At 42.9% G+C, this 16804-nt stretch overlaps 1 protein-coding gene across 1 annotated transcript in view; it reads right to left on the reverse strand.

Moving 5' to 3' along the window:
- The window catches only part of DNAH11 (dynein axonemal heavy chain 11), a 424128-nt gene that overhangs the window by 365002 nt on the left and 42322 nt on the right, over nt 1-16804 (reverse strand). Inside the window, exons 5-6 of the mRNA XM_073630040.1 lie at nt 13314-13503; nt 7216-7315 (exon numbers count right to left, since the gene is read on the reverse strand). Coding sequence (XP_073486141.1) covers nt 7216-7315; nt 13314-13503 — 290 coding nt within the window. The remainder of the gene's footprint in view (nt 1-7215; nt 7316-13313; nt 13504-16804) is intronic.

Below are 16804 nucleotides of genomic sequence, written 5' to 3' on the forward strand. Positions count from 1 at the left end.
GTCTCAATAGCCAAACCGTTAAATTTAGTGTTTGTAAAGTAGGATGGAATACCGGACCTTGCGAAAGAAGGTCTGGCCGTAGCGGTAGGGTCCATGGGTCCCCTACTGTCATCTTTACAATCCCTGCATACCAAGATTTCCTGGGCCCCGCTGGAGGCCACAAGAATCACGACTTCCCTTCCTAATTGAGCCTGCGAATAAGTCGTGGGCGCAGGCAGAATAGGAGGGAATGCATAAATCAGTGAGAACCGATTCCACGGGAATAGCAAGGCATCTTTTCTGCATGCTAGCGGATCCTTTGTTTTTGACACAAAGTTGTTGATTTCTTTGTTGAACCTGGAAGTAAACAGATGTATGTTTGGGATTCCCCATCTTTGACATATTGACAGGAAGATATCGGGGTGAAGGAACCATTTTCCCGGGAACAACTGCTGGCGACTCAAAACTACATTGTTTTCTGCCAAAGATAGGATATGATTCACCTTTCACTGGGTTGCACAACTTTTTGTGCTCCCTTGGTGATTAATATAGGCCATTGCTGTGGCAGGATTGAATCCTGGCAGGACAATACCGTAAACTGAACGTTCAGGCCCTCAGAACCAAGTGCTCTGCCTGAATTTCTAAAATGATAATGGGCAAGATCATTTCTGATCTGGGCCACTTCCGTGGTAACTGAATGAAGGATTTTCCCCTTTGCAGATTTTTGGATATTAATCATAAACTGAGGCTCTGGCATACCCAGCCTACAATACCTGGTATTTCCAGGTGGTCCATCTGGGTGCTAACCAGGCCCGACCCTGCTTAGCCTCCAAGACCAGATGAGATGAGGTGCTTTCAGGGTGATGTGGCCGTAGGCATTGGAGTCCGACACATAGGGAATCTAGAGCTTGAACCCTTTGTTCCAAGCCGATAGGATAATGTTTTGCAGCAGTCTTGAATGAAACTGAGTATAAGGAACGGCCTCAAATGAACCCACCATCTTTCCCAACAACCTCATGCAAAGTTGAATAGAAGAATTCATCTTGCTTCGACCACCTAAATCAGTTCTTTTATGGTGCTGATCTTTGCCTGGGGCAAGAATACCCTTTTCTGGGTGTACCTATGATCAGACCCAAGTATCTTAGCCTTTTTCATGGTTTTATAGAAGATTTCTCCTAGGCTGAGAAACTGACCTAGATATTCCAGGTAGTTGAATGTGGTGACCATACTTTGGTCTAAGCGGGCTACCGACTGGACTATCAAGAACCGATCGTCCAGGTAAACCATAATCATTATACCTTGGGCCCTTAATCTGGCCAGAAGAGGGGCCAGAACCTTTGTAAACACTCAAGGTGCAGTAGCTAGATCGGAAAACAGAGCTACACACTGAAAATGGAGATTTTCCACCTTGAAAAGTAGATATTACTAGTGAGTGAGGAAATAGGCATATGGAGGTATGCATCTTTGATGTCGATTGATGACAGAAGTTCTCCTCCTTGTAGGATGGAGATAACTGATTGGATTGACTCCATGCGAAAAAAGAGAGTGGTTATATTCAGGAATTGAATTTAGATTTTTGAGATCCAGAATGTCCATTTTGATTTAACCAAACCCCAACCTCTGCTCTTACATGGGAGCCACCATGATCACTTTTTGCCAAAATATGGTCCAATGCTTGAGAGAAAGACTCTAGGGCCGAAACAACTAATCGATTTATGAAAATAGTAATAGATTAATTTCATAATCGATTAATCGGCCAGCAACATAACAAGGTTAAAAAAACTAAAATTAGCCTTTTAGAGTACATAAAGAGCAAAAAATAGCTACTGTAAATATTACTTTCACTGTTGCACAGTAAAAAAAATGAACTCCTTACAGTAGTGATTATTTGCTCTTTTTGTACTATAAAGGGCTATTTTTTTATTTTTTTGAACCCCATTATGTTACTAAACGTCTTAGACCTGGTTCACACCTATGTATATTTTGGTGCTTTTTGCAGAAACTTACTACAGTTCATTTAACGTTCACATCTATGTTTTTTTTCAGCTGCTGCATATTTGGAAAGGGTCAAGGACTTTTTTCAGTGCTTTTTTGGTTCAACATACTTCAATGGAGAAGCTGCAGAAAAACATGTAATGCGTTTTTGCAGCAATTTCATTAAAAAAAGCATAAAAAAAGTGCAAAAATGCAAATCGCAGCAAAATCACGTGCACAAAAAATCAAAACGCACTGCAGAAAAGCAAACTGCATCGGTGTATACTGAGCCTTATGCTGGCCACACAGATCAATTTTCAGACGAGAATATTCATACGAAAAATCTTTGTACATTCGCTGAATGAAAGAATGTTGTTTGAAATTTTCACTTTCTTTTAACATTCTGTTTTAAAACAAATGTAATTTCTGAACGAAAACCACATACACTGTCTGAAAATTCCTTTGACCAAGAAGTTTTCTATTTCTAAAATGTTCCCATCACTGTGGTTGAGAACAAACGTCGATTTGACCCCACTAACGATTAGAAAATCGAACCAACGTTCTTAAAATTACATTTTTTTTTCAAGGAAGACATTGTTTTTGTATGGCCAGCATAATGTATTACAGTTCTGTTTGAAAATCTGCAAAACAGTCTAACTTTTTTTCTTTTAAATAAAAAAATTTGATCTCTGACTGATGGTATTTACCAGATTCAACCTCTAATAGTATATACAGTATATATCTCTTCTGTCCATTATTCTCAGAGTGGATGAAAGATTTTACTCCCTAACCATATAGTTGGTTATTTATATTTACCACTGCATAGAGATATTTAAGAATAAAATTGCCTTTTTTTAAACTTTACATATTAACTAATTTATACACCACACTTTTTTTAAGGTTATTAACCGATTAATTGAAACAACAATCGGCCAACTAATCGATTATGAAAGTAATCGTTAGTTGCAGCCCTAAAAGACTCCTTTTTCTCTGGATCCTTAGGAACGTTTGATCTGAGAAAATGAGGAGACGGGAACTCTTGCAAATCCAATTTGTACCTTGGAGCTATTGAGGAAGTTCCCCATTCTTGACACTCTTCCTGCCAGATCCTTGAGAACTGCAGAAGAATTCCCCCTACTGAGCGAGAGGGGGCACCTCCTCATAAGGAGGCTTCAGTATCTTGTAGGTTTCCTCCCCCAAGACCTCTTTTGTCTCTGGGATTAACCCAGAGGATTACCTTTTGAACCTGACCGCGGAAGCCATCGTGACTGCCTGGAGGCTGATGCCCCTGGCACAGAAGAAGGAGCTTTAAAAACGAAAATACATTTACTCCTTTTCTTAAATGGCAAAAGGGGTACTTTTTCCACTAGAATTTCTTTGGATGTATTATCCAAAACATCCCCAAATAGCTGTTTCACCGCAAAAGGAAGACTAGCCAGGAGCTTCTGCATGGTGCTCAGCGAAGGGCGCAAGGCCTGAAGGATAGCATTTCTCAAAGCAACTATTACAAACATAAAGCTGCCAGATCCTGGGCCTGCTGAGCAGGATAACCTTGAACACCTGTTTAAACTGGTCTCTCAACGATTAAGCAATTACTGTCAGCGCAGGCTGAGACACTCAATCTGCCAGAGAAAAAAAGTGTTGTTTTTTTTTTTAATAGGAATTCCCAACTTTTTAACCATTGGACCCCTAAGCATTTGAGCATTGTCTGCCGGACAAGTCAAACTCTTATTCACAGAGGATATAACAGCGTTAATTGCTGGTATACCCTACTTAGTGAATTTCCTCCACCATAGGATAAAGTGTGAAAACTTTTTAGGAGGGAAAATAATGCTTATCTGGGTGATCCTCAGATACAAAAAAGCTTTTCCAACAATGAATGGACAGGAAAAGCATGCACAGCTTGAGGAGGCTTTAGCGAACCCAAACACTCAGTTAAGGGTACATAAATGTGGAGCGGTCCATTCTGCAAGAAATTGCACCATCAATCTTAAGATTGAAACAGCTGATTCTCCCGCATTTGACACCTCAGAAGAGGAGTTATCAGAAACACCATGGTCCCCTGAGGGAATTCGTCTTCTCCCGACCCTAGTTCCTCCGTTTGAGGGTCCCGGGCAACGGAAGAGAACCTGTCGCATTTTGACCCATACTGGGATGCGATTAAAGTCGCTAAACTTTTTTTTTTTTTTTTTTTAATTTATCATGGCTGAGGAAAAAAGAACTTTTTAGTAAAATAAACAGGGGCTGCAGTGTTGAAAACAGTTGCAAACATTTCATGGCCCCAATGCTCACTCTGACCAGCCACCCTGTCTCAGGGGAGGATGCCATTTGTAGAAATGAGTAGGCTTTCCAGAGCTTGAGGGAGACCCTTTTCGCTCTTTTTTGGGGGTGTTTCAATCCCCCCTTCTGACCTTAGCCCGATGCACAAAGCAGAGGTACTACCAGAAGAAATTGCATCCACTGCTTGAGCAATAGTCAGCCACTAATCTATCAATGGGTCCGCGCTTCAGACTTTTAAAACACTGCTGCCCCCCTATGTAAGAAGGGAACACCTCAGTGATACCCCAAGGAGGTTAAAGTCAGAATATAGGGGATGGCGCTGTGTAAAGAACAAAAAGTGTGAATGTGAGTGTTTTAAAGTGACAGGTGCTTTAGTGCGTGATACAATCCTACATGATACAATCCTACATGAATACTGTGTGTATTGCACTGTGGTCTGACGATCAAACTTTTTTAGATTTGGCACTTGTCACTTTGCATTTTTCAGTGGATTTTGCTAACACATGCTCTACAATTTAGATAATATAAGCATTGAGTTTGCTTAATGTATGGGATTATAATTGCTTGCAATTCAAATAAGGATTTATCACTTTATAATATTTATTGATTTGTGGTCAATTCACATTTTTTATTTTTCATATTTTATTTTATTTTTTCTATTCATGTAGGATTGTATCACGCACTAAAGCACCTGTCACTTTAAAACACTCACATTCACACTTTTTGTTCTTTACACAGCGCCATCCCCTATATTCTGACTTTAATAGTCAGCCACTGCCGCTGCTATTAATGCTCAGCCTGATGCAAATAGTAAATGTGTCAAATAGGAAATGCCTGTGTCACCAAAACCTCTTTCATGCTCCTCTTTGCTCTTCTGTCTCTGACAATTTTACAGCTAGCACAAATGGAGTTTTTTATTTCTAAAGCACACTCCCGCATTGGAGGATACCCACGCTGTGCTAAGCCCCGCTCCCACCTTGCATTGCGCCCCCCTTCTTTCGCTTTAAAATAAAAAAGTTTTTCCACGCAAGCACGGGCCTCCGATCCGACGGGATCGGCTTGTGACGGAGGGATGGCGTGGAGGAGACCTGGAAGCCGCCGCCAAGTAGGGGCGGTAAAAGAAAACAGCATTGCCGATCGTTTTCAGTTCTCCCTTACACTCAGCCTCATGAAGAGGGGAAGAGTTCAGCTCAGGTGGGGGTGTCTGGAGGAACACAAAACCCCCCAAACTTACTGGAGGTCTGCCTGCTAGCCGGAGGAAAAAAAGTCTGCTGCTTCTGTGACACAGCATGATCTCTGAGCAAATTATGAGAAGGTACGTGCTCCATACAGCGCCCAGTGGTGACACTTAGGCATGACAACATTTACTTTAAAGGAGACATTTCATAAGAAAATTTAAAGATTCCTTAGAAAACGCCACTTACCTTTCCCGCCGCAGAGTTTTCTGTGGTAAAACCAACAAACCCAATCTTCACCCTTCACATTGGGTTCCGTTAACAAACAAACAGGAAATAGGGACCCTTTGGTTAACCCACAATCCTGGACCTGTAATAGCACCCCGCCAGTAAAACTTTATGGCCTGAATACCAAAAGTACTGGATCCTGGGGTTTAGCTCTCTAAAACCGAAGCGTTTACAAGCAAAACCTCATTTCTTTGGATACGAGGCCCGGGCACCATTCAATTTGGCCTAAAAGACACTTTGAATGGATCCAGCTGCATAGCTAGCCCCAGCAAGGATTGCTCCAGTGGAGCTCAGCACAGCAAATTTTCACTTGTGACCAAGACCTTAGACACTGGCGAAAAAACTGAGATGCTCCCGGTATGGGAGGGGTTATATAGGGAGGTAACTTCCTATATAGGGTGTGCCAGTGTCCAGCACCTGAAGGTGCATTATAACCCACATAGTAATTACTATGGCTCTGTGTCCCATCATGTACGATTAAAGAAAGGTGTAGTATAAGTTAGGCTGGCCATAGAGGACTCTTTTTTTTTCAGCCAGCGGGTAAAACAAAAAAAATGGAATTGATTCCTCCATCCACACAAGCAAGGTAGATGGAGGAATCTTCCCCACTGAGACATTGGGGTTGACTTACTAAAACCGGAGAGTGCAAAATTTGGTGCAGCTGTGCATGGCAGTCAATCAGCTTCCAACTTTAGCTTGTTCGATTAAGCTTTGACAAAAAAAAAGGAAGCCGATTGACCAGATTTTGCACTCAGTTTTGGTAAATCAAACCCAGTCAGCAGGACTGCCAGAATACACTGATCAGTGGCTGCAGCTGCTGATTAATAAACATTTTCCAACATTCTCGTTCAAGAGAAGTCAATTTAACAACTTATGTCAAGCAAGGATGGCCACACATGGAGCAAAATTCTTCTGGTCCCTGCTGAACTGGCCACATTTTGATCCACCTATGACCAGCTTTAAATCACATTCAACTGGACCTATGTTGTTTACTGTTGAACTGCTTAAAGTGGAGTTCCACCCAAAAGTGGAACTTCTGCTCATTTGTCTCCTCTACCACTCTGGCGCCACAATTGGCACCTTTCGGGGAGGAGGGGGGACAGGAGGGGGGACCTGTCTTTGACAGGTATCCTGTTCCCACTTCCAGGAGTCAGCGACATGGCCCATGATGTCACCGTGGGGCTCCCTCCTCCTCCCCCTGTTGCCAAGCCAGTAGGAGAGAGGAGCGGAGCGCATGCGCAGTAGGGTTCCCGGCGTGATGCCGTAAGGCTACAGTGCCGGGTTCCCTTAACCGCAATGGCCGCAGCAGCACCCAACAGCTGATGGAAACATGAGCTGCGGTGCCGACATCGCTGGACTCCAGGACAGGTAATTGTCTACTAGCTATTTTTTTAATGCTTTTTTAATAATCATAATTTATGCATCAACAATATTGAGGGTTTTTTATTCTATTTTCCAGAAATTCCCATAACCTTGTGCAGGTTTTGGTAAGAATATTTAATGAAGACTTGTAACTTACCATTTTTTACATTGGAAATTATGTTTTGCAGAGTTGGGTAGTAGCTGCTTTCTGTCTCTTTCAAAATGGCAGTCATTTTCTGAACGACTGGAGCCCGGAGCTACAAGTGAATGTGAAAGTGAAAGTACAATAGGTTTTTTGGGTGCACTGACAATGAGAAATTTCTGAAAACAATTTCTGTTACCTTACAATATCATGTATTTAAAGTTTCTCTAGTGAAAATGTAAAACCGTATTTTCATTTCCACATTGCATTTCAATCATTTCTAGGTTACTCCTATAAATCTGAACAACTTTGAAGTTAGTAAACGTACTTTGTGATGATTCACACACATTTACTTGAATTCTGTGACATGTATACTATGCTCTGTAAAAAGGCACCTTTGTGTCACACATTGTACAAAGCCTGCCATGTGTACTACAGAGGTGCTGGGAGGATGAGTTTCAGGAGACAGTCAGTACAGGAATTACAGCTTGGAGGCAAGGTACCATTGGATATATAGTCTTTAGAATATTAAAAGAGGAGTTTGTTTTCTTTGTTCTTTTTAAAATTACACTTACCTAGATGGATGCAGCATCAGTCGTTCTCTGACAGGGTCTTAGACTTTGCACCGAGCAATCAAAGGCCGCTGATCGCTCAGTTCTCAGAGCTCCATGAGCAGAGAGCTGGTGACTGTCAGTCACTGCTCTCTGCCCCCACCCCCGCGCGTCGGTCCATGGTTTGAGGGTGGATCCTGACTTTATTGTTGCGATCTAGCCCCAGCCTGGACTGGCTCTGTGGCATCAGTCAACAGCGGGCTTCAGCTGTCTACTGAAAAAAGGGCACAGGAGTGCAGAATGAATGGCACTCCTGTGATCCACACGAGAAGTACAGCCAAACGAGCTTAGGCTGTATTTTTTCTTTAAAGTAAACAGCAAAGGAAAGCTGCGAAGCATGCAGGGAATACAAGAAGTTGTGGAAAATAGATGGCCAGCAGACAGACAGCTCTTACAACACGAAAGGAGATTTTTTTTGTAAGCTTATATTGGATTGGATGTATATACTGTAACTATTGTTTGTATTGCAATTAAAAACTGATATTATAAAATAAAACATGTATACAGTGACCATAGATTTTCTTTAAAGCTTCCTTCTTCAGTTCTTCAAAGAGCTTACATTATTCTAACAGATAAATGTGCATTAATTAGATGATATGTACTAAACCTAGGTCAGGTCCAAAAATAGGAGTTTTTTTTTTTTGGGGGGGGGGGGGGTCCTAGATTGCTAGAAACTGCTGCACATTTTTCTTCAGTTGGGTTCTATTAAGAAACGCCTTTTGAAATTAAGAAAATAAGAACTGACAGATGGGGGTCCCAAAAATGTTAGAGTCAAACTTGCACCACTATAAAAAAGGGAGACTACTTATGCTTTAAATAAGTGATTTACTCAAGACTAGCAATTATGTTTGAATCTTCTGAGCATCTCCTTTCCCAGAAAACGTCTAATGGGGGCACACTGGCCAGGGAGTTTTGGCCTAAAGAATAGCAACACAGCGTGATTAAATTTGTATCCTGGGAAAAGAATTTGAAAAACCTCAAGACTTCAGAGTTTGGCTAAAAGTCAATCATTCTAAAAACAAGTTTGATATCAGTTTAACAAGCATAAAGATGGTAGTAAAATGAACATAAAACAATAAGGATAAAATACTGATAAATATATACACATCTGAAATCTGCAGACACACGTTGCAAAAATTCTGCCCCATAATCAATTGGACAAGGCAGAAAAATGAGCAGAGATTTGCTTAAAGCCCACAACTGAGCTCTGCCCTAGTCGTCCTCTGTCCTCATCCTCTTTGAATGCCCTCTCAGCAATGGTCAGTCTTCAGTGATTCAGAGGGTAGTGCTGTTGTGGGGACATTAAAGTCGATCTCTGCATCATTTTACTGTGAGTGCAGGATGTAGGGGTATGCAAGTCTGTGACCCTATGCACTCACAGTATATTCTCAGTCTTCTGGGTTAAACGATAGTGTGCGCTTGGGGCAGCACTGGATTGGAGACGACTTTTGCAGCCAGAGAAGCTTTTTTTTATATCTTCCTTGGAGCACCATTACAACAATTGTCCTGATCTGGGATTTAAGTGGCCAGATGACACCAGGTATAATGACAAAGTCATGAAAAGCTTTTTAATTGTGTAAATTCTGAAAACCTTTAATTAAAACATTTAAAAAAAAACAAAAAACAGAATACCATTGATCAGGAAACAGCAGTATTACAGATTTAAATCATAAGGTGTTGTAAATTTGTCTTCATTCTACAAATGAAATTACACTTTCTTATATACGAGAGACAATAGACTGCTGACCCTAACAATTAGAAGTATTGCTTATTAAACACAGAGATTTTTCGAATTGTTGGACAGTCTCTGGAAACGTTGTCATTGATCTGATCCTATTATTTAACCATGTGCATATTCTGCTATTTTACATTTGCCAATCAGAAATACTGTATGCTTGCTCATTCAATTGCCATATAAGCCTTACTAAGTGAGGGTATTATTCATAGACTGTATGTGTTGTAAGAAACAGAAATTACTTTTAAATGTTCCCTTACATTAGTGGCCAGAGGTAAAACTCCTCTCTTACATTGGTTGCCAGTGGTAAATTGTTCCCTTTCATCGGTAGTGTAATGTTCTCTTACATTGGTGGCCAGTGAAGAAGTGCCCCTCTACATTGGTTGCCAGTAGTAAAGGCTCCTCTTACATTGGTTTTAAATGGTAAAGTGTCCCCTTGCATTGGTGACCTGTGACCAAGTGTCCCCTTACATTGGTAGTCAGTGGCAAAGGGCAATCCTACATTGGGGGTTAGTGATTAAGTTCCTTCTTACACTGGTGGCCAGTAGAGAAGTGTCCCCTTAGACTGGTGTCCAGTGGTGAAGGCCCCTTGACATTGATGGTCAGTGGTACAGTGCTCCCCTACTTTGATGGCTAGTGGTAAAGTTACCCATTACATTGGTGGTTAGTGACAGAACATTAGACAGAACATGAAATATCTGTGGGATAAATCCAGCCAGGCTGTAAGTCAAGGCGTGGACCCATGATGACTACATAGTACTGATGTTAACACGTATGATCGACAGTTTTCCAGTAAAAACACTGCCACCAAGTTACTGGGGACACAATAAACTTTATGTTGTGCAACTGGCAACACGTCCAGCAGAGAACGCTGTTGTCGCAAAACTCTCAACTGCACATGTCCATGTCAGCACTATACAGTTCACCAGCTTACCGGGACTGCATATTTTTGGCACCAGCACAGTCACAGTTGGCCGGTGCATTGATCAGCGTAATTGCATCCAATTCATCAAGCTGGCACACTTGCTAGTTGTTTTTAAAACACGATACTATAATCATGGCTGCAAGGAAAGAAAGCACATTTTCTGGCAGCTATACTCAAAAACTGACTGCACCTTTGCTTGGACTATGGGCATTTGAGTATTAATACATTTTTAACAAACAGTCATAGAGCTTTAAAACAAGCAACCCCTGACCTTTATAGCTGCTTGTACTGTGAGGTAATGCATTCTGAAGGATCACAATAAAGACTCTGAGGTCAGGTTTCAGTCAGTTTCTGCCAGGAACACCCACTGTGTGTTTTTATTAGAGGTCTGGCAGGCCTTCAAGATTCTTGTGCAATCAAAACAAGTAAAGTCTTTACTGTGTGTGGGGTTGTGTCTCGGTGGTCCAGTAATGCACACATGTTAAAGCAGAGTTCCACCCAAAAGTGGAACTTCCGCTTTAAGGCCTCCTCCCCGGCTCCTGTTTGTGAAACTGAGCTCTTTGAGGAGGAGGGAGGGAGTAGGTACCCGAATTTGACAGGTACCTGCTCCCACTTCCGTTCCGGTGGCCTAGGCGACCAGAAGCAGAAGCTCTCCCTCCCAGAGTTTTCTGAAACATATGACAGGTCCTAGAAGACAGTCACAGACCGCAGCGCTGCTTGTGCATGCGCAGTGGGCACCCAGCTGTGAAGCCGCAAGCTGTCACAGCCAGGTGCAAATAGTAGAGATGTCGGCCCTGCTGAGGGAGGACACTGGGGAGAACATGGCTGCGGTGAGTACACGGCTGGACCGCGGAACAGGCAAGTGGCTGTTTATTAAAAGTCAGCTGCTGACTTTTAATAAACAAACGACTGGAACTCCGCTTTGACGTAAATTAAATTGTACAGCACCACTCATTTTGGATAAGCTGTCAATGCACCTCAGCACATCTAAAACCACACTTAACCCTTTTTCAAGAACACAATAAACAGCAATGCATGGTATGGTGTTGCAACCGCTTTGCAGTGCAGGTGCATGAATGGCACCACAGCACACCAATGTTATTGAAACACAGAGAAGTGAATACAGTTAATAAAGATGCAAACTTTCTAGACCCCTTATGCCGCATACACACGGGCAGACTTTTCGACTGGACTGGTCCGACGGACTTTGACGGACTTTCCGACAGACTTTCGAACGAACGGACTTGCCTACACACGATCAACCAAAGTCTGACAGATTCGTACGTGATGACATACGACCAGACTAAAATAAGGAAGTTGATAGCCAGTAGCCAATAGCTGCCCTTGTGTCGGTTTTTCTCCGTCGGACTAGCATACAGACGAGCGGATTTTTCAACCGGACTCGAGTCCGTCGGAAAGATTTGAAACATGTTTTATTTCTAGGTCCGTCGGACTTTTGGGGAAAAAAAAGTCCGCTGGAGCCCACACACGATCGAAATTGTCCGACGGGGTCCGGTCCGCCGGACTAAGTCTGCCGGAAAGTCCGCTGGTGTGTATGCGGCATTAGGCTTGGTTCACATCACTGGGACATGTATTCTGTGTGTAGGGCAGCATGTTTCCCTCATGTGTCAGGAACACTTGCAATTATAATGTATAATAATGTGCAATAATACAATAATGTGAACCTAGCCTTAGCTCCCTTCTTCAGGCTTTATACAATTCTACAACCTACATACTGTTATACTGTATATGCAAGGAGGAGCAATGAAATGCAACCATTAATAAAATATATATTTTTTTTAACACAATTGGCTATTATAAATGGTTATAACCTAAAGCCTGGTACACACTGAGTTCTCTTTCGTTCAACCCAGCGAGCTGAAGGAAAAAAAATGAAAGAGCTCAGGAGCAGCCGCTGTACTAACAATCCGATGTAAGCACAGTGATCTGCCCTGCTGAGCTATCTGCCCACCAGAACACACCAGTCAGCTCTCCCAGTCATTGGCTGAGAGCAAATGATTGTGTACCAATCGGCAGACCTTTTTTGGTCATGCCCCTGACCGGCCGGCTTCCGTTTGATCGGCTGCCGTACACATGGGTACAAAAGTCCTGAAGACTTCCTGATGACCCCAGTATGGTGAAACGTACATGGAAGCACAGACTCGTCACTTCCGGGTCCTCTATGTGACATCCTATTTGGTATATCCAGAATGAGGCATGGATCGCACGCAGCCACGATTCCAATATATCCACCCACACATGCTGTAGACAATCTGGAGGGGTCACATAGTGGAGAGATGCCTACCTAGGATTCCTCTGGTCCATTTAATTCAAGCGCATTTTGACCTACTGTAAAAAGTGGTCAGACACCTTTGGTGAGTTGCCATCTACCTCATGAGCACTCGTGGTGAAGCTTTTATTTGAAGAAACATCAAACCAGAAGAAGATTTTATTTATCTATGGTGTTGTGATTGTCACTTTGGACTTTATATACACTTTTTCAGGGCACTGTAAATACTTTGGTGTGCATAGTTTAGGAACAGGTTTATTTTAAACAAATTTCAAAAGTTAGTAGTAAGTTTTTCAGTACAGAAGACACAATTCTACTATAATACAGTATACTATATTGTAAATATATACTATTCAAGTTCTTCCTGTTGTACTTATTTCAGTAAAACCGTAATGAAAGACTTCTTTCATAAGTGGAAAAGTCAGTTTTCAAGAAAATAAATTCTAATTAAAAGTAACTGAAAATAAACATTGCCACTGAGTATGTGTTGTACAACTAGACAACTGGTCTATGAAGACAGCTGAACAGCAATATTATAAGTGCTTTACCTACCTGCTCATAAATCCCAGCAAGATTACTTCGTCTTGCTTTCCAGAAATCGAGTTCTGATAAAGGTCCTGGGTTAAGACCTTTAATAAGAGGCTGTGAGGAATCAGTTTCTATGACATCTCGAACCTGATAGGACCATTTGATAAGCATGGATTCAAATGCATGAAGAGCTCCTCTGTCAATATAGTTTTCCCTATAAAAAAAAACAAAAAAAAAAAAAAACATATGCATCACAAACTATTCCCTTACATCATGAACCAAACAACTCTCTTCAATCAAACTTTGCAGTGCCTCATCGATTTAAAAAAGTAATGCCTGCACTATTTTTGCAGATTTCCAGTGCGAGTTGCCATAGACATCCGTGCATGAAGCCACACAGATGTCTTCCAAGTTGCACCTAAAGTCGCACTGACATGTGGCTTTGAAATCGAGCAACTTCATTTCAACCGCTTCAGCCCCGGAAGATTTTTCCCCCTTCCTGACCAAAGCACTTTTTGCGATTCGGCACTGCGTCGCTTTAACTGACAATTGCACGGCCCTGCGACGTTGTACCCAAACAAAATTGACGTCCTTTTTTTCCCCACAAATAGAGCTTTTTGGTGCTATTTGATCACCTCTGCAGTTTTTATTTTTTGCACTATAAACAAAAAAAAAAGGCGACAATTTTTAAAAACAACACAATATTTTTTACTTTTTGCTATAATAAATATCCCCCAAAAATATATAAAAAAACAATTTTTTCCTCAGTTTAGGCTGATATGTATTCTTCTACATATTTTTGGTAAAAAAAAAAAAATATTCGCAATAAGCGTATATTGATTGGTTTGCGCAAAAGTTATAGCATCTATAAAATAGGGGATAGTTTTATGGCATTTTTATTTATTTATTTATTTTTAGTAATGGCGGTGATCTGCAAGGGAAGGGGTTAAACACTAGGGGGCAATCAAGGGGTAAAGTGTGTCCTAGGGAGTGATTCTAACTGTGGGGGGGGGTGGGCTACCACTGACATGACAGCTATCACTGCTCCCGATGACAGGGAGCTGTAGCTCCCTGTCACGTCACTAGGCAGAACGGGGAAATGCCTTGTTTAGGATAGGATAGGCATCTCCCCATTCTGCATCTCCATGACACGATCGGGGGACATCGAGTCTGTGGGACCCGCGGGCATGGTCACACTGTACGTGGCGGGTGCACGCGCCCACTAGCCCCGCTAATTAAAGGGGATGTACAGGTACGCCCATTTGCCCACTGCTGCCGTTGTGCCGACGTATCGGTCGGCAAGTGGTTAAAATCACACAATTTCAAAGCCGCATTCAATGTGAACGAGGGCTAAAGTACAAATAGACCAAAAAGGGTTTTTAGAAGGATTTTACTGTCCAAGATCCTAGACAAGCTCCCCAATTCTGGCATTACACCTAAACTAATGCAATCCCTGGACTAAGTGTATTCTATATTTCTGTGGAGATTCTGCTAGAGGCCAAAATGCAAAAATCTTTGAAGTAGATCTAAACCCTACAGCTGGTCATACATGCATTGAAATTCAGTCGCTTCAGCAGGGACCAGTCAACTTTCAAACAATGTTTAGCCGTCCCTGCTCAACAGAAGCCTATCATTTGATTGACTTTTGTCGAAGAAACAAGTTGGAAAATGTTTCTAAATCAGTAACTGCAGCTGATCAACTGCTAATCAGCAGAGGGCACTGTCAGAATACAATGACCCACCTGGAAAGAAGGGGGTACTAAAAGCGTATGGCCAACTTAAAGTGTAAAATGTAAAGGTTCGTTTTAAAAAAAAAAAAGTCATACTTACCTCCTCTGTGCAGTTGGTTTTGCACAGAGTGGCCCCGATCCTCCTCTTCTGGGGTCCCTCAGCGCTCCTGGCTCCACCTCTTCTCCAGTGCCCCGTTGGAGAGCCGCTGTCCCGCGGGCACTCGTGCAGGAGACAGAAGGACTTGGCCCCGCCCCCGACTCCTGCTTCATTGGATTTTATTGACAGCAGCGGGAGCCGATAACTGCGCTGCTATTAATCTATCCAATGAGGACCCGAGACACCGGCTGGAGCTGGTGTGCTCATGCCGGTTGCTGGAAAGACCGGGTTCAGGTAAGTAAAAGGGGGGCTCTGGGGGGCTGCTGCATCACAGGAGGTTTTTCACCTTAATGCATAGAATGCATTAAGGTGAAAAACCTTGAGGGTTTTGTAAAGCTTTGTTTTTTATATAAAAATAACAAACATGCCTATACTTACCTGCTCTGTGCAATAGTTTTGCCATGGCTCCAGGTGCCCCCAGGGAAAGCCACTTTTCCTGGGGGCACCCATGCGTGCTCGCTCCTGAGTCCTGCTGCTGTGTCCATTGACACAGACAGCGGGACTCTGCCCCACCCCCATTCACTCCCGCTGCTATCAATCTGTCCAATGAGGAGAGAGACAGCGGTCTTGCACATCACTGGAACAGATGGGCTCAGGTAAGGAAAGGAGGGGTGTGTCTGGTGGGCAGTTGCAGCACTGAAGGTGCTGAAAAATACATTAAGAATGCATTTAAGGTAAAAAACCTTAAGGCTTTAGAACCACTTTAACCACTTCCCACCGAGCCTATTGCAGAATGATGGCCGGGCGGTGGTTCTGTTATTCTGACATATGACGTCTTTCAGGATAACGCGGGGGCGCGTTACACACCGCATTTCCGATCGTGGTAAGGAGCCTCTGACGGAGGCTCCTTACCACGTGATCAGCTGTGGCCAATCACAGCTAATCATCGCGTGAACCAGGAAGTGCCGGTAAATGGCTTTCCTCAGTTCGCGCTGACAGGGAGAGCTGATCGACGGCTCTCCCTGTCAGAGGGGGGGTCTGCGCTGATAATCAGCACATTGATTATCAGCGCAGCCCCCATGAGAGGTGCCCACAGCTGCAAATCCGTGCCCATCAGCTGCCAGTCAATGCCCACAGTACCAATCAGTGCCCACCATAGTGCCAATCAGTGCCCACCACAGTGCCCATCAGCAACACCTGTCAGTACCTCATCATCAGTGCTGCCCATTAGCGCCATCTATTACTGTCCATCAGTGCCACCTGTCAGTGCCAATCAGTGCCGCTTATCAGTGCCCAGTGCCACCTGTCAGTGCCCATCAGTGCTGCCTGTCAGTGCCCATCAGTGCCGCCTGTCAGTGCCCATCAGTGCCAGATATCAGTGCCCATCAGTGCCAGATATTAGTGCCCGTCAGTGCCGCCTATCAGTGCCCATTAGTGCTGCATATCATTGCCGCCTATCGGTGCCCATCAGTGCTGCATATCTGTGCCGCCTATCAGTGCCCATCAATTCTACATATTAGTGCCTCCTCATCAGTGCCCATCAGTGCCGCCTCATCAGTGAAGGAGAAAATAAAATTCTTTTTTAGTCTATTTTAGGTTGTTTAGCAAAAAATAAAAACCGCAGAGATGATACCACCAAAAGAAATACCACCAAAAGAAAGCTCTATTTGTGGGAAGAAAATTCTAAA

The sequence above is a fragment of the Aquarana catesbeiana genome, linkage group LG05 (assembly GCF_042186555.1).
Source record: "Aquarana catesbeiana isolate 2022-GZ linkage group LG05, ASM4218655v1, whole genome shotgun sequence".
In the NCBI taxonomy this organism is placed as follows: Eukaryota; Metazoa; Chordata; class Amphibia; order Anura; family Ranidae; genus Aquarana; species Aquarana catesbeiana.